The following is a 23,643-nucleotide window of genomic DNA, read 5'->3' on the forward strand; positions in this document are numbered from 1 at the left end:
GGCAAAGATATTACAAATATTAAGCCTCACTAATTAAAGATGCTTCAGCAGAGCAAGATCAACACTTTTAACATGAAGAGTTATTAGCCATTAGCCATTTCCTGCTACTCATTCTACCCAGCACTCTAGGTTGGTGGACAGATAGTTGCTGCCAAGGGTCTAGCTGCTCAGAAGATTTCATCCTTGATCCTGTGGATTCTTCTGCCTTTAGCAGCAATCATTCATCTCAAATAGGCTTCCCAAGGGGGTCCTTCTTACTGGAGGTGGCACTAGTAGTGCTTTGAATGGGAGTAGGCCTGAACCTGGGCTTGTGGATCCTGAGCACACTGCCTATCTGCCAAGCTTTGGGTAGTACCTGTCCGGTAATACAACACAATGGGCAGGTGGGTGAAAGGTGTTGCTGAGACATGGTAGCATCAGCAGCACTGCAGATGTGGCTCTGCTTCTACCATGATCTGGGTCAGCTCAGTTTGTTGATAGGTGTGGAGCCTCATTTTGATCTGAGAAGCTAGTGCTTCCCTTTATAACACACTTGGCAAGAGATTCCACTGAGTTTCATGGGGCCACCAAACAAGCCTACGGAGGACTGCAGCCAATGTGCATTAGTTAAAAGTTTGCTCATCCTGGAAGAATTTTTCCCAGATGGAAAGATTAGAGTTGATGAAAAAGATGTTCCAGTCAGATGAGAAAAGCTCATTGGGCCTTTTTCTGAGTCATCCCTTGGAATTCTTTGGAGCTCCTCTTACCAGTAGAATCTTAGTGTGGGGCTTAGTACAAGCCTCCTGAGGCTTGTACCTGTCTGAAATCATTTAAGCAAAAGGGCTGGGAGGATTCTGGCCATAACAGAGAGTTACTAAAGGAATGTTTGGTCTTTCTGGGAAAAAAAAAGTCATAGAAGATATTGCAAAATTATAGGAGGGAAAAAAAGAAAAAGAAAAAAATATGGAGAACATAATAAACAGTAAATTGTCCAACATATTTAATGGAAGCCTTCCTCAGAGACACAAAAATTCAAACCTCTCCCTCTTTTTCTCTTTTGATCTGGGTGTTGTTCTTCTAGTTTCCAGGGGGGCAGAACTGAGCAAGATTCAGGAGTGGGGAGTTAAACTGGTTTGAACCTGGTAGTGTAAAAACTTACTTGGATTGTTCTGTGCTTATCTCTAATATTTTAAATAATTTAAAAAATAGAACTTTGGGGGAATACCTGATGTTTTGGGAACACATGGCGTTTCTTTTTCTTTAAAGGGGCATTTATAGTGTATTGTGCAATTATTTGTTATAGTATTTTCCCTTGCTACTAGTAAAAAACACTTAAGGGACTCAGGATTAAGCTCTTAAACTTCATTTCCTTCCCTTTCTTCAACCAAGCTTGTCACTAAAATGCCTCCACACCATGGCATGTGGGGCACAATTCAAACCATAGTTATTGTTGTGGCAAGAGGCAGCAACACAAAGCCCTAAAGGAAATCATAGTGAAGTTGTTGGTCCAACAGTGCAGTGAAGAGTAGCCATGGCAGGAAACCAATTTTGCAGTTACAGAAAAAGACACTGGCTTGGAGAAACAGGGTCATCTAAATCTTGTGTTAGCTGATAATACTGAGTGCATCAATTAATGAGTGGAGCTCGTCACGCACATTTGCCAGGGAGTGACAGATCTTCTGTGGGTTGTCCAAGAGCTCAATACTGTATGTGTAAGGATCATATTTCACAGAAAAAGGTCGCTTGATATGTGCTGCATAAACCCTGAAAGGGAGACGACAAGCATCAAAGACGGTAACATAGGTGGGCTACTGCAGTATTAAGAGATAAGGAAGCAGTGAAAGGCATATGGTGTAAACCAGCTTTCCTTAGACCGTGGAGAATATGGCTATTGACTGTCTAGGATTATGGCAGCTCTGTATAATGCTGGCAAGGATTATGGGAATTAATCTGGGAACAAAGGGTAAATATTGTCCGAAAGATATATAAGGTTCAACTAAATTCAATTTTTAGTCTAAAAATATACAAGATTCAACTAAACCCATCCCTGTGCTTTGCCTAAATATAAATACATTCTAAGCAAGCTGATATCTCCTCCATACTGTATATAAAATAGAAACTGTCCATTTTTCTTTCAATAAATTGCATTACACGTGTTTTTATTCCTGTCTACCTCTTTTGATTATAGCACAGTTGTTGTTTTTTTAATCCACATTATGCTTTGGTAATTTAAACAGGCAACAGGTCCCTTGTTTGCTGAAGGTCAACCAGTATCATCTCTGACTGTAATATATTTGAATAGAGCCAAAAGCTACAGTCAAAAGTAGCTGGCCGTTATGTGACCAGGGATGGAAGCCACTGAACTGATGAAGGGTATGAAACTAAGTGTAAATAGCAAAAAGGCTATGAGCTGGAAGCTAAGCAGGTGCAGACTTTTAAATCACACACACCCAAGTTAAAAATTAAGTGACCATGCTAAGCTGGAAAACTTTCTCTGCCAATTGCCCACATACATATAGTTGCAATCGCCCTTATTGTGAAAAAACATGTTTTAGTTGAGATGATATGATATACCCTTTCCCCCTTCCCCCTTATCAGGTGGAGCTTTATCTATCACTGTTAAGAGTTGTAGCCCACAGAACCTAATGAGGCAAGAAGGAATCTCTAGAGGAATCTAGTCATTCCATATTATTTATGTTATGGCTCCATCTAGTGGCCTTTACTGGGAAATCACATTAAGTTGCCCAAAATGCCCAGGCGAATGCTAATCCCTTCTCTTCTGTTACTACAGCATGTGAATGCCTTTGAGCACTAGTTCCTACTGATATTTAGATTTATCTTTGGATGCTATGTGCAAATATTCCCTTGAGAAGAAACAATGGGAATAGTTTGTGAAAATCTGGCTCCAGTTATGGTGACCCTTCACCAGTTAAAATTAAGGAAGAGAGAGGCTATAAGGCACATACTACATCTTACAGGCTAGCGTGTGCAATTATAGCCCATTTGAGTTCCCTCATGCCCATATATTTCACTTATATACACTTCTCACCCCCAACTTTTAAAAATATGGGTGGAAATGAGAATATATGGAATATCACTTTCCACATATCACTTTCCACACTCCACATATCACATTTCTTCCCTAACATAAACTTCCTTGGACCTTTAATGAGATTCAATGTATAATTTGCAATAGCAACCTACTTAACAGCAAGTTCCACTGAACCTTTTGAGAAAAGTGTTTTATTTGGACAGATGCAATCCCATAGAAACCCTGGTCAGTGGGGATACCAGAATGAGGATTGAAGAAGAAGAAAAAAGATGTTAACTAGATGGCAACGAAGAGTTTTCTGTAACTCTTTGCTGTAATCCAGTGATCATTCACATTATTGCAGTCCAGTTCTGTGACCGCATTATAATGTAACCAGCAACCATCCCTGATGAATGACCATTTGCTGATAGTGATAACTGTATTGTAAAAGTTTGAATATCTAGAAGATCATATCATTACAGTGATCCATAATACAGTTGCCTAATTTCAATGATTTCTTAAACACCTATTTTGCCATCAGGGCCATTCAAGTCTTCACTCACTGGTCAGATATTTCTAGGGTCCTCTCATCAGCTGTCTCTACTGTAAGTGGACCCAGAAGTTATTTCAGCCCAATTGGAAAGAACATTTCTCTTTGGGGAAGTGATTAATTACAATCTTATGCAAGCATACCTGTAAGTGCTACTGAATGGAACAAACATGTGATGGATACCATTGTTGCAAATATTTTAAGGTCTTTTTAATGTTTATGCATATACAGTATTTACTTTATGTTTTAAGGTTCTAGTTCAGGGTTTCTCAGCCAGGGTTCCATGGAAACCTAGGGTTTCACAAGAGGTCACTAGGGGTTCCCTGGGAGATCATGTTTTATTTAAAAAAAATATTTCAAATTCAGGCAACTTCACATTAAACAGGTAAGTTTCATTCTTTATTTTCAGTTTAAGAACACTGTTAATGCAAATATACAGGCCTAGCCATGAAACAAATAGAATAACTTTGTAACCTCTGGCCTATATTTGAGCCTGAATGTGCAGGGGTTCCCCGAGGCCTGACAAATATTTCAAGGGTTCCTCCAGGGTCAAAAAGTTGAGAAAGGTGTTCTAGTTCATTTATATTTGTTTGATTGTATTGTTCGATGGAAAAGTGAGTGGCAGTAAAAATAAATTAACAAGGAACTAAACTAACCAATCATTCCTAAATGCATGTATATGTGGCAGATTAAATTCTATTTACTCCATGTTTAGTGATGCTGTAATTTAGATTTCATTTTAACAAGCAACACTAAAAACATCCTTTTAAAGATTTTTGTCGGGAGGAAAGTCTTCATCTAATTATTTGGTTAAGAAGGAAATCATTCATAAATTATCTGCAGCAACCAGAACTCAACACTGGTGAAACTAGACAGATGGATCCCCACTCTCTAGTGATATGGCCAATCACGAACCTTACCTGAGTTTAGCCTTGGCATCATTAAAGCTCTCTGATATGAAATACACAGGCTGATAGGTCTGATCCTGATAGGGCTGCACAGCGGTAGCATCTGGGTCAAAGTCCCGTAGTTCAGGTTCATCTGACAAAGAGTGCTAAATGAAAGAGGGAAGGAAGAGAAAGCAGGAGAACCCTGGAATGTGATTACTGCAGCCAGAGTAACTGATCAGCAGAATAGGATCACCCAAGCTCAGAAGAGGCACTGTACTCTTTAATTTAGCTGGACAGAGGTGGATGAGGGCCTCACTTACTATTAGCTCTCCATAGGAAGAGAGGAGGCCAGCTCCATAGGCTTTAATGGTTCCATTTTGCTTGCAGAGCCCAAACTCCACCGTGAACCAATAAAGCTGCAGAGAAAAGTGAGATTGAAAAGAAAACCAGTGATTCAAAATGGTTAGGATATTCTCATCTAAATTAGACAGATACGTTTGGAATTTTTATGGCATCTGTTCTTTTTTGCATTGCATTTGGGAAGTTAACTAGAGGCTTTTCTGGGGAAAATGCATTTTTCTTTGTTCCTAGAAGTCAGTCTTTGTTTTCTATTTGTCATGTTTATGTTGGAGTTTTAGAATGTTCTACTAATAATACTAACTTCTGGTATCTGCCAGTCCTTATAATGAAAACCTATATCAGATTTTTCTTTTCCAATCTGGGCCCTCCCAGCTGTATTGGCTACAATGACCAGAATTCCTGACTAGCGTAGCCAAAGGCATTTAATATCAGCACTTAAAATCAAGACATATATGTTGAGCAGAATCTAACAAGCAATTATATCTCTATCTGTGTATTCTAGAACTAAGGACTTACTGTTGCAAGTTTTTCAATCTCCTCATCAGTTGCCCCCAAAGATGCAAGTCCAATGTCCTAGGAGCAAAAGGAAAACTATCATGAGTTATTATGTGTTTTTTCCCCTGACCATTATATGTTTTGTGGGCCCAGCTCAAATTTTATGGATCACACAATGGGTACCAGAAGATCAGGTCAAAACTCTGCATATTATAACTTTCCAACCTCATCCTCTCCAAAGATATAGTAAAAGTCCCATAAATCACAGCCAGACTGGCAAATGGCTTCTAATTATAGGGAGGCAGTCTTCCTGTACCCTGGCTAGGAAATTATGACCATGGCTGGTCAGGAAACAGCTGGCTGTGCTACAACCTAATTGATGAGTTCTTGTTTAAACCATATTTGTAAAAGCCCATCATCTATTGATATTAACTCATGGAAAGTCTATAAATTGATGTAATCTAAATGCAGACAGGATTCCATACCTGATTGGCCTGCTTCCAAACTTGAAATAGGTTATTTAGAGGTATTCTACTGCATATATGCCAAACTGTATTCATTTTTACAATTCCTGTAATTGTTATCTCTATTTTGACATTTAGGAATCTCTTTGGAGTGCTAAGATTCTATTTGGGTTGCTCTGGTTGCATTCATGTGGCTTTAATATGGGCACCACATTTTTTAAAAATACAAATTGGAGTCCATCCAATGAAGGGAACACTTGCAGCAGATAGAGCAGATTCATTTTCTGTTGTTGGATGAAAACAAATGGGTAGAAATGGTAAGAAAGGAGATTTTGACTAAGCATGAAGAAAAAAACCTACTCAGGGGATGTTTAGGAAAGAAGTAGGTAACATTTGAGGGCACAGCTCTGCCTTCCGAGCTTCCAGAAATCCCATGAGGCCATTGGTGATGTAGTGATATCCCCTACAACAGGAGGGGGGGACTATTAGCACTCTTCTCTGGGGTAGAGTGGGTGCTTAGTAGAAATGGGAATGGAGTGCCATCTCCACTCTCAATCTTGTCCATGCCCCAAATCATTATTTTCAAAGTTGATGTTGCACCATTTTTTGGCACAGGAGTTATGGAGGTGGATGGGAGCAGCTTACTTCCTAGAGACGTTTTATCCCCTCCCCCATCCTTAAAATCCCGAAAAACAGCTCCCTTTCACCTGAAATCAGCTGGAAAATCAGCTATTTGGAACCATTTGAGTGGCTATAATACTAAAATTCTGGTGGGGGAAGAACTTGAAAACCATAACAAAATTTGCTCATTTTGACACTGACATTCAACAATAAGTTGGCAGGCATGAGGGGGGGCACACATTAGGTGCCAGGAGATACATGTGGCCTATGGGTTGCCCAGTCTTGCCACAGGAGGCGATAGCTTATCCATTTGGGTAGGCATTTAAATGAACAACCATTTCTCAAGAATACTGTCATTGAAAAGGAGTTGATGGGCAATCAGAGGCCCAAAGTGCCTTTTTTAAAAATAGCCTTTCAGTATGAGAAATGAAAGGTAGTAGGTGCATTAAACCTCACCTAGGCTTAACCCACTAGTTAAGAGTAAAAAACAAAATCCCCTGAAACCAACCTCACCATGGAAAAAACAATCTGAAAATCCTTCTTTGACAATGCTGTGTCCCTTATGTATTTTGGCTGCTGAAAAAGTCATTTTATAGAAGGGCGCTCCTTTGGTCTGGGAGTGCTTCTGGTTGAGTTGTTTTTCAACTTCCATCACCCCAGCCAGCATGACCAATGGCTGCTGTAGTGGTTTTCCAGCAAAGAAGAGGGTGTACCTTCAGTACAAGGTGATCCACCTTTTGCTCACCTGAGAGAACTGTGCAAATGTCTTGTCGGCCAACATTGGTACATGTCCCAGAAGTTCATGGCAGCAGTCCCTTTGGAAAGAAAAACAGCCAGTTCTCCTCTGACTCTGAAGCAGCAAGCCAGGCACTAAAGAAGCCAGTTCTATGAGGCAGTACTCACGGCTCTGGAGAGTGCATGGGAGAAGAAGCATGGCGGATGTACTGCGTGCACTGAAACACCCTGAAGGCTAAACTGGCTAAGAAGTCCCGGGCTGAGAGAAGGCCAGCTACTGGTCGGAGTTGGAACCCAGTTCTTTCTGAAACAATCCAAACCATCTTTCATTTTCGGCTGTATCATTTAAGAAAGGATGAATATTAAGAGCTGTACTGGGTCTTATCAAAACAGAGCTGTTCATGCTTCAGACATGATTTGGGAGAAGTGCTCTGGATCTTGCGCAAGGTCTAAAAAAAAGTTGTGGCTGCTTTAAAGGTCGCATTAACTTTAATGATTTGATTCTTTAAAAAAGCCACAATTTTTTTCAAGGGGGGCGGGCAGGCTCTCAAAGAAGCCTGAAAATAGTCAAGCTGCTTTAGGGGATACCAGAGGGTAATGGGTGTTGAAACATTTCTTCTTAATCATTTTCAAAGCATGAAGGGCCCTACTATTTAGTACTGTGCTCTGTGTGTCACGCTGTGGCTGCTCAGGTACATCCAGAGCTGAGTTTTATGAAGCTGTGCAACTGGCCCCAGCTTTAAAACAAAACAACCAACTATTCATAAGTACTTTCAGGATGAACTTATTGAATATCTCAACCTACACAGAAATGAACAAGCATAAGCCCTGGCTTGTCCATTTTTTAAAATATGGAACAGATCATACAATTTGATATCATGTCTGTAATCAATGCACTTATGAATACATTCTCATGTATTTTATATAATTCTCTTTTTTTAATGTAGAATTATTATTGTTTCATTTTACAAAAGAATACTTGCATCTACCATGCAAATTTCCTGTGAGTCTGTTTTTAAGTTATTTCTGTAAAATGGTCTGAATATTTGCTGTCTTTGCAAGTGATCCAAGTTATGTTGTTAAGTGCAGGTTTCTGATTTTTGAACAATCGTTTCTAGGAAAATGTAGACCTTTCTGTAATAATCTCTTCAGCCCAGCAAGCTCTTGAAATCTTTAGGATCTGCAGGAGCCACTGATCTCCTGCAGGTATCATCTTTGAAATGAGATCGGTTTGGTTACTATCTAGAAGATCTCTTGACTGGGGATGGCCAGATTAGTCTTTTTCTAGTCTACATTAATCTTGCACATATTATTTTAGAAGTCTATTCATTCCATATCTATATTATTATTGGAAAGTGTATTTCTAAGAATGGAATCCTGTAATGTCTGCTTGGACTTATGGTGATTTGGGTCACCACAAAAGTATTAAGGATTATAGCCTTAATGTTTATCTTTTAAAGAACAGATTTCTACATTTCCTTCTAAAGTACAGTTTTAATCACCTATTTAGGTAGGACTTCTTGAGCAAAATCTGCATTACAAAAATTTGCAGAAATGCTAAATTCCAGTGTATAATTGTTTTGATCCATACATTAGTCCAGAAGAGGCAGAGTAGATTAATTCTTCTCAGAATGTACAAATAATGGATTCCTCAAGCATCCTTTTCCTTTGCATGGACAATAGCCTCATGGATGCTCTCCTCTATTCAGCATCTTCTGCAGAGCACCTTGGAGGCTTCCTATTGAACTCCCTCTTGCAGAGACCATAATTATCTTTTGATGTTTTTATAAACAGTGAACTTTGCCAAACCTTGGCAAACTGTTTTCTCTACCTGGCCAAGGAGGTGATGTAGAACATTCTAGGGCAATTTATTCTGAGTGCAAGACTTAAATTTAATGCTTATTTTGTGTAACGAATAAAATATAAAGAATGTGATGATGATTTAAAGAACAGTGTTTTATATTGTCTTATAGATTTTGTCCTGATAAAAAGTTGAAGTCAAAATGTATATAGATATTTTTATCTGCAAAAATTTCCCAGGTTTTGCCATGTTGTTCTCCAGTCACCCCTCTCTGGATCCAGGGGACAGGGCTTCTGAGTTTTAAATGTGGTCCTATATGTCTAGATCAGGGATCGGCCCTTTCTGACTTGCAGACAACAAGGCCCCTTCAACCTTTTGGAAGCCCCCTAGAGGCCCTAGAAGTACTGTTGACATTGGGCAGCAAATCTTCTAAACCACAGAGATGCAAAGCTTCAATCAGGGTTAACATCATAAAAATGCACTAGTTCTCTGAATGTGACCACATACTTACCTTTCAGGAAGTGGGAGACATCCTCCAGTTGTGGGATGTTGTTTTCACTGTAGCCGCTATACCTTTCCAGTAAAAGGAATGCATCCAGGTGTTCTTTGCAGGCATGAGTAGGATAAAGACTCTTCAGTGTACTATATACTTCCCTCCTTCAAAAGAATAGGTAACATTGATACCGTTTCAGAGTATTTGCATGGAGAAAGATAGTTACCTTAGAATCCTAGCAATTTCTTTAGGATTAAGTTGGTCAGAACATTTGTGTGTGTGTGTGTGTGTGTGTGTGTGTGCCTTTGAGTCAGTCTTGACTCCTGGAGACTGCCTGGACACACCCCTGTGATTTTCTTGGTGAGATTTCAGAAGTAGTTTGCCATTGCCTCTTTCCTAGGGCTGAGATAGAGTGTCTGGCCCAAGGTCACCCATCTGGCTTTGTGCCTAAGGTGGGACTAGAACTCACAGTCTCCCAGTTTCTAGCCTGGTGCCTTAACCACTACACCAAACTAGAACAATATGTGATGTTTAAAAACATGTGTAAAATACAAGTGCAGATGCCTGGGGGAAAAGTCTTATTCTGACCCAGAGTGACTATGAGTCAACTGATACCTTAAGAATTCAGATGGAAATGGTGGGGCAGATACCCTACTAGAAAATGTAATTTGACTTTTCTGGAAGGATCTAAGAAAAGGTCTAGGAAATGTTCCTTCACACTTACCAAGTGGTAATCTCCTCTGCTGTGTATTCAACTCGAGGAATTGGGTCTCCACTATTAAAGGAATACAAGGAGCAGCTAAACAAAAACAACAATATAGCAAATAGAACAGACCAACCTTGCAATGTTTAACTAAGTCTGATCCTTACCCAGTCATGCCTGAAATGTGGCACAGAGTTACCATAATCTAAATGACAAAACTTGATTTAAACATAAGAGATATATGATAGCTAGAAACACAAAACTAATCAATGAATAAAAAATACTTAGCTCAGATCTAATATGAGTGACCATACATCCTTTATTATAAAGGACAGTCCTTTATTTCAGAAAGCTGCCCTTTAGATTTATTTAACTATTTGTTTTCTTGGTTTTCCTCTTGAATTTTCCTTTGTAAAGCGAAGTTATAAACATAAACTTTTTTTATCATTATGAACCTCTTTCAGATTTGCCCTTTTTTCAGATTTGTCCTTTATTTTTTCTGAGAAAATATGGTTACTGTAAATATGAGTACTCATTTACATGGTAGACCAAGCTTTATCTGTTCAATCCTCAGTGTTTTGGGCCAATGGACCCACTTGGGATTTTGAGATCATGGCAATCATTGTGGACATGGCTGTTTCCAAGCCACTCACAATTCAGAAGGAAAACACCAGGCTGCAGTTACCTATTTTTTTCTTTTTCTAAGAATGCCCCTAGGGTGAAGGTATTCAGTATTTGGATCCAAATGAAAGAGCTACTTCAGAACCAGCATGGGTGTGCCTGCTGTATCTGTCAATAGTTCATTAAAGAAGCTGCACCTTTTCTTGTGCTTTCTTGGTAGATGTATTGTCCCAAAAAATACACATTTGACACCCCCACCCCAAATATTGTGGATCACAATATTTTGTGATCCAAATCTCTGTTAAAGTTCCTCAAATATGCACTTTCTTGGCACTGCAAAGCTGCAACAAATATACAGCTTTTCCGAAGCACCCACTAAGGGCTATCACAAGTGCACCCATAGCAGATCCAAAGCATCTTTCTCACTTTGGATCTGAATGCTGCACACCTCTTTAAGTGGAGCCCAGAGGCACTGATGAAACACAAGGTTTGCTTGAGGCTGGTGCTTTATTTTACAATCTGCTAGCTACCCCTTCTTCTTTTTTAATTAAAAGAACATTAAAAATAAAATAAAATAAAACTAGGTAGAATAGGGAGGTTGGCAGCCACCAAAAGAGGTATTGGCAGGCAAATCCTAGGAGCTGCGCTGGGAACCCAGGTCTTAGACAGATGGGACACCCTTTGAAACTTATTTTTAAAAGGATGGTTTGAATCATCATGACTGTGAACGTAAGTTTAGAAGCATAAACATTGTGTGTATGAATATATAAAAATAAAAACTAATAACAGTGCAAAAAACATACAGGATTTTTAAACCCACATCAAACAGACTAACCTACATCATTCAGATAGTAGGAACATCTAGGTTAACCAAATATAACTGTACTAAGCCTTGATGCATTCAGACCAAAGTGCTGGTTGATTTATTATCACTAAGATTCTAAATCAATGATATTGACTTTAGCAGAATCTTATGCTTATCATGATTTCAAATGTAATGCTGAAGATACAGACTATGTTCCAAAGAACCATGCAATGAAATCTATTACATGTTATGGGTCTTTTGATTCATTCTGGGTTATACCTGAATCATTGTTCATGAATCTACAACACTACAGAACTTCAAACATGGCGTGCAGTGAAGAATGAAGAGATGCTCCCAGAAGAATTGCCGGGGAGGGGGATGATAAGGTACAGAACTGACTTATGTGTGCCTATAAGAACTCTTTGGAATATGGCCTATCTTATTACCAGTTGCCCAGTTCTAAAACTCATCTACCTACACCATTGCACATAATTAAACCAAATCACATCACTGAAGAACCTTAGTCCCCTGCTTAGACTCTAATGTGATCTCTGGATTTGTTGCAATAAATCCAGCTTTTATAAAGATTTCCCCAATGTGATGCTTTTGTGAAATGTGTTCCCCAACAACTCCTATTACCATAACTGCTGTTGGTAATGCTGACTAAGAATTACGGAAGACTTACAGAAGGCTCATGGTTTGGAAAGGTTGGTAGATCAGTAGATGACTGGATAAATACTCAATTAAAACGCTGGGAAAATAATTGTTCAGAAGACATATTGAACAAAAAGCAAAAGTGAATGTAAAAAACACATCTCAGTTTAAAATTACAAATGCAATCTATGACCAGATTATTCTTACACATTTATTGAATTTTCAGAAAGAAGTTGATTTATTTCATTCCAGGTAAATTTAGCTACAAATCTGAATTTTTTTCAGCTGGGAAGAAAGTAACTAACACTCTTAATTCAAATTTGCAGGATTAGTTGCAGTAATTTGATTCAAGTTTGAATGTGTGAATTGATTGACAGAAATAGTGTCACAGAGCTGGGAAACATGGAACACTGGAAGCAGGATGGAAGAGTGTAAAAGAGAAGAAGTGATGTAGCTGGAGAGGGGGGGGGGAAAGTAAAACTATGTTTAGAGGTGTCCATAGGTAAGAGTAGGCAATGTGGCAAATCTTACTGCTTATAGTGGAAAGCAATTTCAGCAATCATTTTCCTTCGCTCACGATATGCTTGGTCAGAGAATCCCTTGGAGAAAAGAAAAAGATTATCTCAGTTTTGCACTGAACAGTATTACTGATGACAATGCCCACTTCTTATTAAAGGTTGTTCAAGATGAAGAACCAAGAGTTCAGCCCTGTGGGGTTTGTGTTCTTGTCTGTTCTTGCAAGAGTGTATTTCACGTGCTTTGTATTAAAGCACATTTATTTTTAGAACTGATCCAGTGTCCTTCGTGAGAAATACTTTAATGTATGGCACATACAATACATTAATGCATGGGCCCTGAAAGAATGAATATGGATTATTCATCTAGGCTTTCAATCTGTTGTCTTGAGTTCAAGACCACAGCCATTAAAAGAAGGTAAGCAGTATGTTAAACAAAAAGAAATAAAATCAATATTTTAGCTAGAAATACGATAAACATAAAAATATAAAAATAAACCTGCTGATCAAGCCAATGCCCATTTTAGCCCAAAATTTTGTTTCTCATTGTGGCCAACCAGGTACCTCTGAAGTGCTTGCAAGCAGGAAAATGAAACAGATCCCTCTTTCACCACTGTTCCCCTGCATTTAGAGTCATTATGTTCCTAAGTTGGAGATAACACTAAATCTTTAGGAACAAGAGACTATGATGTCGTCCATGAATTTGTCGAACTACCTTTTAAAGCCACCCAAGTTAGTGGCTATCATCATGTCTTGTGATATTGAATTCCATGGGCTAATTATGCACTGCTTGCTTTTGTCTGTTATAAATCTCCTTCCAATCAAGTACACTAAGTTCCCCCAATAACTTGAAAACCCCTTGTTTTGAAAAAGGGGGAAAAACACCTATCTAATTTCTCCATCTCATGCATGATTTTATGTATCTCAATTATGTTCTGCTTAGTTGCCAGTTTTCAAAGCAAAATGTCCAAAATATTCTAGACTTTTCTCATAGGGAAGGTGTCAAAGTTTACCGATCACTTTGGTTTACCTCTTTTGTACTTTTTCAACTGTGCCTACTAGAATTGACACAAGGGAATCCAGGGACGAGGTGCCATCTATGTAAAGACATTACAATACTGGCAGTTTTATTTTCAGTCCCTTTGCTATTGCTCCCTAGCATAGAATTTGCCTTTTTACATTTGTCACAAACATGTCATGACCTCAAGGGAGACAGTTCAGATCCCATCAGTGTATATGTGAAATTAGGATTTTTCCCCAATTTGAATCACTTTACACTTACTTAAACTGGATTGTTGAGATCAATAAGAATGACAATTTCTTATCTCATAAAATAGAACATTTAGATTATCCTCCCAAAGAAATAATTAAAATAGGCTCAGACAGTGAACTAAAGCATGTTTCAAGGAAGAAGATGCATGAAAGCAAAGTTGTTTACTTACTGGGTGATCCAGATCCAAATCAGGGTCAAATTTGGTGACTAAATGGTGACATAGATCTAACTCCGAAATTTTTCTTGGAAACCAATGAACTGAAATTCAAAGAGGAAGTAAGGTGAAATTTCAGAAGAGACTGGTTAATGCAAAGGCCACAGAATGATCTTAGCAGGATAAGATGGGACTGGTGGTGGGGGAGTTTTGAATGTTATCTAAGAAGAGCAAGAGCAGAAACACAAAATAGTTGCTTCTGTTAATATCAGTATTCCATTTTACTGGATTTATCTGCTATTAGTGGTAATATCTCCTTTAGCATAACATAATAACTATATGTAATTCTATAATCCTCTTTTATCCCCATTCCTTTACTGGAATGTAGATCAGAGACAGATCTCTAGGTGAAAGGACCAAAGTTTTTATTGATTAAAATGAAGAAACTCCAGTGGAATAAGCCTAGGATAAGTATGGGCACCCTTAGACACAATAGAACTGGGAAATCAGATCACACAGAAGCTCTGATTTGGGCTTTTGTCATCTGCCAACCAGAAAGCAGACTGGAAATGGTGGGCTTTGACCACTCCAATCCATCAGCACAGGTCAGTATTGGATGATCTAGTTTTATTGTAAACCGCCCAGAGTGAGACGGGCAGTGATGAAATCTGAAATATAAAGAAATAAATAAAAATAGCCCTCCCCAACTTGGGGCTATCCATATGCCTTTGACTTCAAATCTCATAATCCCAGCCAGCACAGCCATGGCCATGCAGTTTTGGGAGTTAACAGAGTTACCATCATTCAGGATGTTCTGTGAGATCAGGGATGCAGTCCTTTGAATCTCCGTGGAATTAACAAGATTTACCAGTTAAATTCACATGCCCAGAAATGTATGTGGAAAATTAGGCAACCCTTGAAGAAAATAGATGTATATATTTCTTAAAGTTTTGCTAAATAATCAGAAGATTACAATAAGGCAAACACCTGAAAAGTGATCTATGAAACATCCCCTGCTCCCAATGCACTATCTAAGCTACAAAGTCCTTCTTACACTTAGCTTCTTTTGTGCTCTTTACATCTTCTGACACCCTTTTAAGGGAACTGATGAGAGTGCTCAGCGCAGAGCAATGGAGTTCACATCTCACGAAGTATTCCAGGTCAGAAGAACCCTCTTGCACTTTCTTACAGGGCCTTGTTTCCAAATGATGAATTTTGGCTTCAAAGGTCTTTAGAGACAGAGAGAAGGAAAACAGTAACTGAGAAGAAAATAAGGGGATTTCCTCCCAGATAAAACAAGGAATGAACATTGCATTAAAAACAAAAGCAAAAAAACTTTCAGTAAACTGGCTATTTCCATAGATGGATGGATGGATGGATGGATGGATGGATGGATGGATGGATTCCCCTTTATTATCCACTGATCATTAAGGCATGCAGACATTTGCCCAGTGCTTCCTTATAATGGCCATAAACATAATGGGCCATAACATTTAACAAAACTCCAAAAGCTCAAAGAGGCCTGCATGGAAATCTCCCTTGATTTTATCCTGTAGCAGCAACATTTTGAGGTAGGCTGGCTGAAAGAGATTGGCCCAAAGCCACCCAGTGATTTTGCATGAGTCCCCCAAATCCTTTCAGCTTAGTTTGGAGAAGAAAAGATCGAAGAGAGACAGAGCAACTGCCTTCAAAAAGTCACTGGGAGACTTGCTGGGAGTTGAGTGGCTTATTATTATTCTGAAATCTGTCCCATAGAAGATGAAGCAGACACACCTGTTCTTAATCTATAAAACAGGGCTACATCCAATGGGTGGGAATATCAAAGAAGTGTATTTTGGCTAAATATTTAGAGAAATTTCAAAATGATAGAGCTGCTGTACAGTGGAGCAGACAATTGTAGGAAGTGGTGGCTCTCCTTCATTACAGGTAGTCCTTGCTTACCAACTGCTCGTTCAGTGACAATTCCAAGTTACAATGGCACTGGAAAAGGAGATTTATGACCGATCCTTGAAGTTATGGCTGTTGCAGCATCCCTGCAGTCATGTGATCATGATTTGGGCTCTTGGCAACTGGTGCACATTTATGACAGTCACGGCCTCCCAGGTCACGTGATCGCCATTTGAGAGCTTCACAGCCAGCTTCTGACAAGCAAAGTCAATGGGGAAGCCGGCAGGAACCACAAGTCATGGTCACATGACATCGTGCTTAACGATTGCATGGGATTGAACTACAACTGCAGCTGGAACTGATATCATAAATTGGGCACGGTCATGTGACATTTCACTTTACAACCGCATCACATAGCAATGGAGTTGTCTGTCACAACTGCAGTCAGTAAGCAAGGACTACCTGTACACACACATAAATAAATCCTGGCCAGTCATCTGCCTGAAATACTGTACTTAGACTCAATCAGACCACTTTTGAGGAATGTTCCAATTCTTAATATACTATGGTTCTATCACACTCTTCTGCAGAAGGAGAAAATAGCAGGAAAGTGCTTTCAGTCAACAGATTCATCATTTGTGCAACCTATTGTTTCATGACAACTAGAAGCTATATGCTAGAAAGGTCCAGTTTAAAGTGCAGTTCTGCCATGAAACACCCTCAGTAGCTTTAGCCCACCACTACCCTAGTTGTGCTATAAGACAATACAGACGTGCTAGGCAAAGGATTCTTGTAACGTTGGTGACGGAGCTTGAGAATAGCCAAAGCTATTGAATGGTTATGAATGATACTTACTGTTACATCACATAGTGCAATGATACTAGTTTTATTAATACACTATTAATTCAATTATATCACATCATTACAAACATGTCAAGATGAATTAAAGTCTGGATATTTTCAAGACAGCTGCAACATTTTCCCTACAGTTTTTGAATAGCCTCAGCACTATGCTCTGGCCAAGGTGCTGAATGCAAAATGTCAAGAGAAGTGCTTTGACTTCAGAGACAAATTTCTTCTGGAACTTCTGATTTGAACCCCTCAGCTGTGTAAGTATCACTCCTGTATAAGCATCATTTTCCAGGAGAAGCACACTGGAAGGAAGGAAAAAGGTTAAATAGCCCCACAACCAGATCTACAATCTTCTCATCCAAAAATCTTCATTAAGACTAAGATTAACCTCTGGGTAAAATGGATAAGGAAATAAGTAAGCTTTCTTATTTCCTGTTTTTCACTCCTGAAAGTCTATAGATCAGAATAGACAGAGCATGATTTATTGATAGTTCTTTGGTTAGAATGGTAATTCTAACTTCCAATTATCTAACATTCACACACACACACCCCCGCAAAGTAATCCCCAGGCTGTTGACAAAAGATACCTAGGGTGAAATCAGGCTTGACTTGTGTGAAAAGATTTATGAACTTGGTTCTCTTTATTGATTACAAATGCCTGGATTGAGTATAGCTCACCAAATTCCTTAATTCTTAACATATCCCTTCCTACATGAGCCTCTGTCCTGAATTCAGCTCTAACTGGTGTATCAGAATATGAAGTCTGCCTGCTTCTGCCACAGATATTACATTTCAGTGATGCCAAATGTTCTCATTCATGCAAAATTCCTGCTTGTACTCCCATATCTAATAACAGGGCTTTTGCTTCTTCAAGACTTAAATTATCTCCTCCTTGGAGATTCAGTAGGGGAAAGGCTGCCATTTTTACTTAATCAGAGATAGACCAAGGGAACAGAAAGCAATGTCACGAATTAATTCAATTTAGCTCCATGTTTTGTAGATACATCGTTTGAACATGGGATGTAGAACGATCAATACCTCAGCATTAATCTGACAGATCTGATTGCATTACCGTTGCTCTAGCTGTATGTAATGTAAAACAGCAGAGGGAAACCAGCCTGCCCACTGCCTTTTTCATCAACAGGCAAATGTCATTACACCCGTCTGTTTTCATATCTTGTACCTGCAGTGCCAGAGGGATCGGAGAAATGAATCTTTCACTGTGGAAGTCTGGTGTGCATTGGTTTTTACTTTCCTTATGCACCTCTTCATGATCAACCAAGAGAGCTTTTCAGCTCTGAAAACCTCTCTTGAAGGATCTCAATGCCCTTTAGAGAAATGTTCTTTAGTCTCACAAACTGTTACAAAATCAAATCTCTTTTGGAGGGTTATTATTAATCTTAGTCAAGTGACTCTGAAATAATCTTCATGCACATCTGTGTATGCACACACACACACAGATACACAAACACAGTTCAATTATACAAATACATACTGAGAGACAGGAATCTTCCATAACAAATTACCTTTTGGCCATATCAAATGTACTTTCTGCAACATTTCTGATCTTTTCATAGGAATTATGGAAACAGCAACTATATTCTCTCCGTTTCTGGATTAGTTATGTTTTCCTTAAAGATATTGAGCTCACATTTTAGTACTTCAATTTTCTTTTCAGTTTGGTTAAACAGTTTCCCACTTAAACCTGTGCTCTATAATTATTTTTGCATTTGGAATGCCTGTTACAAAAAAAATAGACAATGGTAATTTCTGAGCTACTGGCATTATTATTATTATTATTATTATTATTATTATTATTATTCATGATCTTCCTATAATGGAAGTGATTATTTGTTGGCTTCTGACCTGACCAATATTAGAAAGAATCTGTTCGGAAACCCAGTGCTGGCTGAACAGGAAAGCATGTGAATACTGCAAAACGCAACCAACAAATCCTGTTAAGGAATTAGTACCCCTGAATATTTCCAGTCAGAAGTCTAATCAAAGAAATGTTGACAAATTCTACCAGAGCTGTGGCAGGCTACTTAAAATAGGATGTGCAGTTTAGGAACTGGATGCTCCATAAATTGTTTCTGATTTTAAATCTTATCTTAAAAGTCATTCTCAGAATCTTAAGCTGGAATAACATCTCTCTCTCTCTCTCTCTCTCTCTCTCACACACACACACACACACACACACACACACACACACAAAAGCATTATTGCTTTAGTTGCCAGCACTTGGTGGGGGAAATGTCTTTGTCCATCAAGTTATAGCCATACCTCTCCCCACTTCTGTATCTTCAAAGTGTTCCGTATGGACGCTTGTTCCTCCCAACTCATCACAAACAGTTGTCTGCCCCAATTGAGCACAAAAGTCAAAATCACCTCCTCACCTCAAAGACTTTGAGTGCACGAGATGGGAGTGAAGTCTTCCCTCCTTTGAGTGTGAACAGAAGATTCAACAAGGCTATCCCATCCTTTTCATCAAAGACAATAGTCTCAGTCAATTCAGCAGCTTCTGATGCAGCAGCTGCAGCAGCTGCAGCAGCTTCTCTCTCCTTTCTGGCATCTTCAATAAGACTCTGTCGTCTACCAATGAATTGTGGAGACTGGGCAAAGAACACAAGAGAAGGAAATTCAACACAACCATGGAAAATGGTTCTCATCTCTACCCACAATAAGAATAATCAACCAAGTCCTGCTTCATCTAGCCCAAATATAATTATTTAATTAGCCTTCTGATATCCCTCTGGATAATATGCTAGGTCGGGAGTTGGGCACTGTGTTTCAGCAATTTCATTCCTATATACATGATGTTTCAGTCACTGATGTGGGGTAGAAGATATGAACCCTTGTCAGTCATACCCTCATCCCTACTTTTTAATATCTACATGAAGCCACTGGGCAATGTCATGAGACAGCTTGAGGTAGAGAATTATCAACATGCTGATGATACGCAGGTAAGCATCACTACCTGCAGTTGGCCCAGAGAGGCTGTTGATGTCTTGACTCAGTGTCTGGAGACAGTAAGAGACTGGGGATGGGGGAACAAGTTGAAATTAAATCCTGGCAAGACAGAGATGCTGTTTATCAGGAAGCCATCAGATTCTTGATTGACTGCAGTTATCACTCTGGATGGGATAGTATTCCCTCTGAAGGAGCAATTTCATATCTTAGGGGTCATTCTAGGCTCCTAAGATGGACAAGTGGAGGCCACTGCTGGGGAGGGATTGTTGTCCAGCTTTGGTTAGTGTGCCAGTTGCCACCCTATCTGGAGCAGGAGGCCCTGGAAACTATCCCCAGACTTTCATCACCCCCAGCCAAAACCACTGTTCTATGTAGGTCTGCCTTTGGAGACTACCAAGAAGTTGCAGTTGACTCAGAGTCCAGAATCCCACATTCTAGCTGATTCATAACATTGGTGTTGCAGGTACTTTCTTGGTAGCCAATGGGCTTCCAAGTACAATTCAAATACTGGTCATCACCTATAAAGTCCAATATGTATATAAATATACATTGGCACCTAGGAACCTACAGGACTGTCTGCTTTGAGTTATGCCAACCCACCTAGTGTGTGCCTCCTCATGAAGGATACTGAGGGTCCCCCCCCCCCCACATATGATATTCAGGGATGGGGAGCAAAAAACTGTTTTCAATATATGCTCCATTACAGTGGAGAAGACCACTTTTTTTATTTGGATGGCACCTTCTCTCCTGCTTTCTAGGAAGGCAGTGAAGACTGAATTGTTTTAAAGAGGATTTAGTTCTTAATATTGCTGAGTTAGATGCTGGGGGGAGGTTATATAATTTTTATCACAGCTTTAATATATTTGTGAGAGCCAGTCTGATGTAGTGGTTAAGGCATCAGCTAGAAATTGGGAGACCATGAGTTCTAGTCCTGCCTTAGGCACAAAGCTAGCTGGAGGACCTTGGGCCAGTCACTTTTTCTCAGCCCTAGCAAGGAGGCAAGGGCAAAACACTTCTGAAAACCCTTACCAAGAAACCTGCAGGGACTTGTCCAGGCAGTCTCTGAGAATCAGACATGATTGAACAGAGTATGTATGTATGTATGTGGGTATATGTATGTATGTATATGTGTGTATCAATATTTTTTATGTTTTTTAAATTATTGTGAATTTATGTGAACTGCCAAAAGCCTATATTGAGTTGGCAGGATACAAATGTTATAATAGATAAATAATCCCTGTAATAAACCATGCATTGGAAACATTTCTGAAATATACAGAACATTAAATTTTTTCAGGTTGTAAAATCTACATTGGCAATCAAATTCTTTAACATGTTGCTGTCGAAAGCAGTAAACAGCTTAGGATTAATGAATCTCTAACAATAGCAGTTAGAAAAGGGGAAAACTTTTTGGTGGTGGTGGCGGTGTTTACTTTGTAATGCACACTCCCATAATTTGCACTTCTCAGACCAAGGGACAAGTGTTGTCCTGCACTTTTCCATATTTTTAAGCACTCCATTTTCAAAATGTATTAAAATGCTTTATATTAGGTGGAATTACTTGCGCCACCGCCACCAAAAAGTTTCCCCCTTTCCTAACTGCTACTATTTGAGATTCATGTAGAAAGAAAAGTATATCTTGATGCAATGAAAAAATGAAACTAATATGTAAAATGCTTTATATTAGGTGGAACTACTTGCAATAAATGATTGACTGCCTACATATATTAGGAAGAATAAGCATGAAAATGTATATGAAGCTAAACTAAGCAGAACAGAAATGATCAAATTAGCCCATCTCCGTTTATCTAAATCTACCTGATGCTGATTGCTGAGGACTTAACAGTACTCTGGATTTTCTTGCTGTTAAATATACAGCGTAGGAAATAGGCTTCTTTTCTTCTGTGTCACATAGATTTGAAATACTATCTTTTAAGATGCTCACCTAGCCACACCTCTGTTTAGTTTTTTTGCTTTATACATAAACAACGTACGCAAGGCATTTGCAGATTCTGAGGTCGTCTTTTGCATCCTCAGACAAGGAAAGTTCTGGATGGTGCCGCTTGGATTAGGAAGAAAATAATGTATTCCCTTAGAAACAGAAGGTAATTATTTTTTTCATTAAGCAGAGTACGGGTCAGTACATCCAACCTTTAATAGGAGATACTGCCTTAAATACACTTTTTAAAACAATATATTACTCTGTGTTTCTTAGAAATACCCTGGGTGTTGTGTTTTAGATGGAGATTTCACACATATTTACTAGAAAGTTTTAAAAAATGTAAAAAGGGGTATGTACGCAGTTGTTTGTATTTTTCTTTTAAAACAGGAGTGGAAGTACAGCTGAAAGAGTTTTGCCCGGATTACTCCCATTGGCAGTATAAGGGGAAGGCTTTAAAAAAAAAAAAAAAAAAAGCTGAACGCCCCCTCTTTTCTCGGCTCCCAATACTTCTGCTTGGATTGGGGTATCGGAGAAATAATTGTTCGTTCACCCCAGCTTTTTACATACGTAGCTCCAGTCTCCTTTTGTACGTTTCTATCCGCCGTTATTTTCCTAAGCGCATTCAACGTTTTTGCTAAGCGTTAACAAGTTTGTGGCAGCAGCTTTGTAAGAGTTTGCCCCAAATGGCGAGGTGGGCATCAATAAAAGGAACGTTTTCTTCTGACACAGCAGCTCCTTTCGTAGTCCCTGGATTGCACTGATTCAGGGAGGCACAAGGAGCAAAAACCTCCATCTCAAACACAATCAGCCGCCGCCGCCAGCAAGCAGCTTGCCGAGAAAGAGCCGCTTGTTGCAAGAAAGGGCTACCCATCAATGCCGCCCAGAAGGCTGCCTTTGGAAAGAGGCGCTTTGTCTTGGTCTTTTCACGGTGGACAATGGCCCGTAAGGCTCCCACTGGTAAGTTGAGACTTTCTTGGTTTATGTCTTCGCTTTTGGGAGTTGCGTGGAAGAAAGGACAGAGCGGGATTTGGAGATAGTTGCCTCTACGCTTGCTCAGTTGTTTTCTCCCCCGTCTCTCAACATCATCCAAAATTTTAAAGCACTAGAAAGAATTTCTGCACATCAGGGAGCAGCAATGATATTGGAAGGAGAGCATAAATGCATAAAGAGCAGCTTTACCTGTTCAAAACCACATTCAATCCATGGCTGTTGGTTTTCCAGCAAAACACCTTTGCCAGGCTTACTGCTAATATGATGTTATTTACTTGTCATCTATTCATTGTGTTAACTTTCAGAATGGAAAAGCACATTTTGTGCAAGTTCAATGTTCTGTAAAGAAGCAAATAAACAGCTAACCCTAACATCCACTTTCAAGCTAGGTTTTGTACTTGGCTGTGGGGTTCAGTTCAATCCTACCCCCATTTGCATTTGCTACATCGACTTGCAATCATGGTTTCATGCTGCCTCTTTGTAAAGATTTTCTCTAGCATGGAATGTTTTTAAGAACTTCCACACAGTCAGCATTCAGCAGAACAGTACCCAAAGCCAGCTATATTTTTAGCCAGAAGTTTTTGATAGCTCCTTATTCTCAAGCCAGCTGTTTGCAATAGGCATTCTAGGAAGAAACGTAGTGTTACTCAAGAAGCATGGATGAATTGTCTATGCACCATTCCCATTTCCAAAGCCACACATGCAGAAGGGAATTTATGATTTATAAAAGTATACTCTTGTTAGGCTCATCACTGTGTGAGGAATTGTTGTTAACATGCTGGACTCAAAACTGGGGCTGAAAGAAGGAAGGCTGTTAGGTGTGGTTGAATAACAATGCCCAACAGCATGAGCCCACAT

The 23,643-nt window shown here is 39.2% G+C and overlaps 1 protein-coding gene across 1 annotated transcript in view; it reads right to left on the reverse strand.

The window, feature by feature from the left end:
• Nucleotides 1-1,200: 1,200 nt before the first annotated feature.
• TH (tyrosine hydroxylase) overlaps nucleotides 1,201-23,643 on the reverse strand; it is a 29,796-nt gene continuing 7,353 nt past the window's right edge. The window contains exons 2-13 of the mRNA XM_063289343.1: nucleotides 19,280-19,495; nucleotides 15,199-15,373; nucleotides 14,160-14,248; nucleotides 12,734-12,801; nucleotides 10,144-10,194; nucleotides 9,438-9,583; nucleotides 7,294-7,429; nucleotides 7,136-7,205; nucleotides 5,327-5,383; nucleotides 4,771-4,866; nucleotides 4,481-4,614; nucleotides 1,201-1,743 (exon numbers count right to left, since the gene is read on the reverse strand). Of these exons, the coding sequence (XP_063145413.1) occupies nucleotides 1,584-1,743; nucleotides 4,481-4,614; nucleotides 4,771-4,866; nucleotides 5,327-5,383; nucleotides 7,136-7,205; nucleotides 7,294-7,429; nucleotides 9,438-9,583; nucleotides 10,144-10,194; nucleotides 12,734-12,801; nucleotides 14,160-14,248; nucleotides 15,199-15,373; nucleotides 19,280-19,495 (1,398 nt within the window). The 3' untranslated portion in view covers nucleotides 1,201-1,583. The remainder of the gene's footprint in view (nucleotides 1,744-4,480; nucleotides 4,615-4,770; nucleotides 4,867-5,326; nucleotides 5,384-7,135; nucleotides 7,206-7,293; nucleotides 7,430-9,437; nucleotides 9,584-10,143; nucleotides 10,195-12,733; nucleotides 12,802-14,159; nucleotides 14,249-15,198; nucleotides 15,374-19,279; nucleotides 19,496-23,643) is intronic.

Source organism: Candoia aspera, chromosome 1 (assembly GCF_035149785.1).
Source record: "Candoia aspera isolate rCanAsp1 chromosome 1, rCanAsp1.hap2, whole genome shotgun sequence".
Classification (NCBI taxonomy): Eukaryota; Metazoa; Chordata; class Lepidosauria; order Squamata; family Boidae; genus Candoia; species Candoia aspera.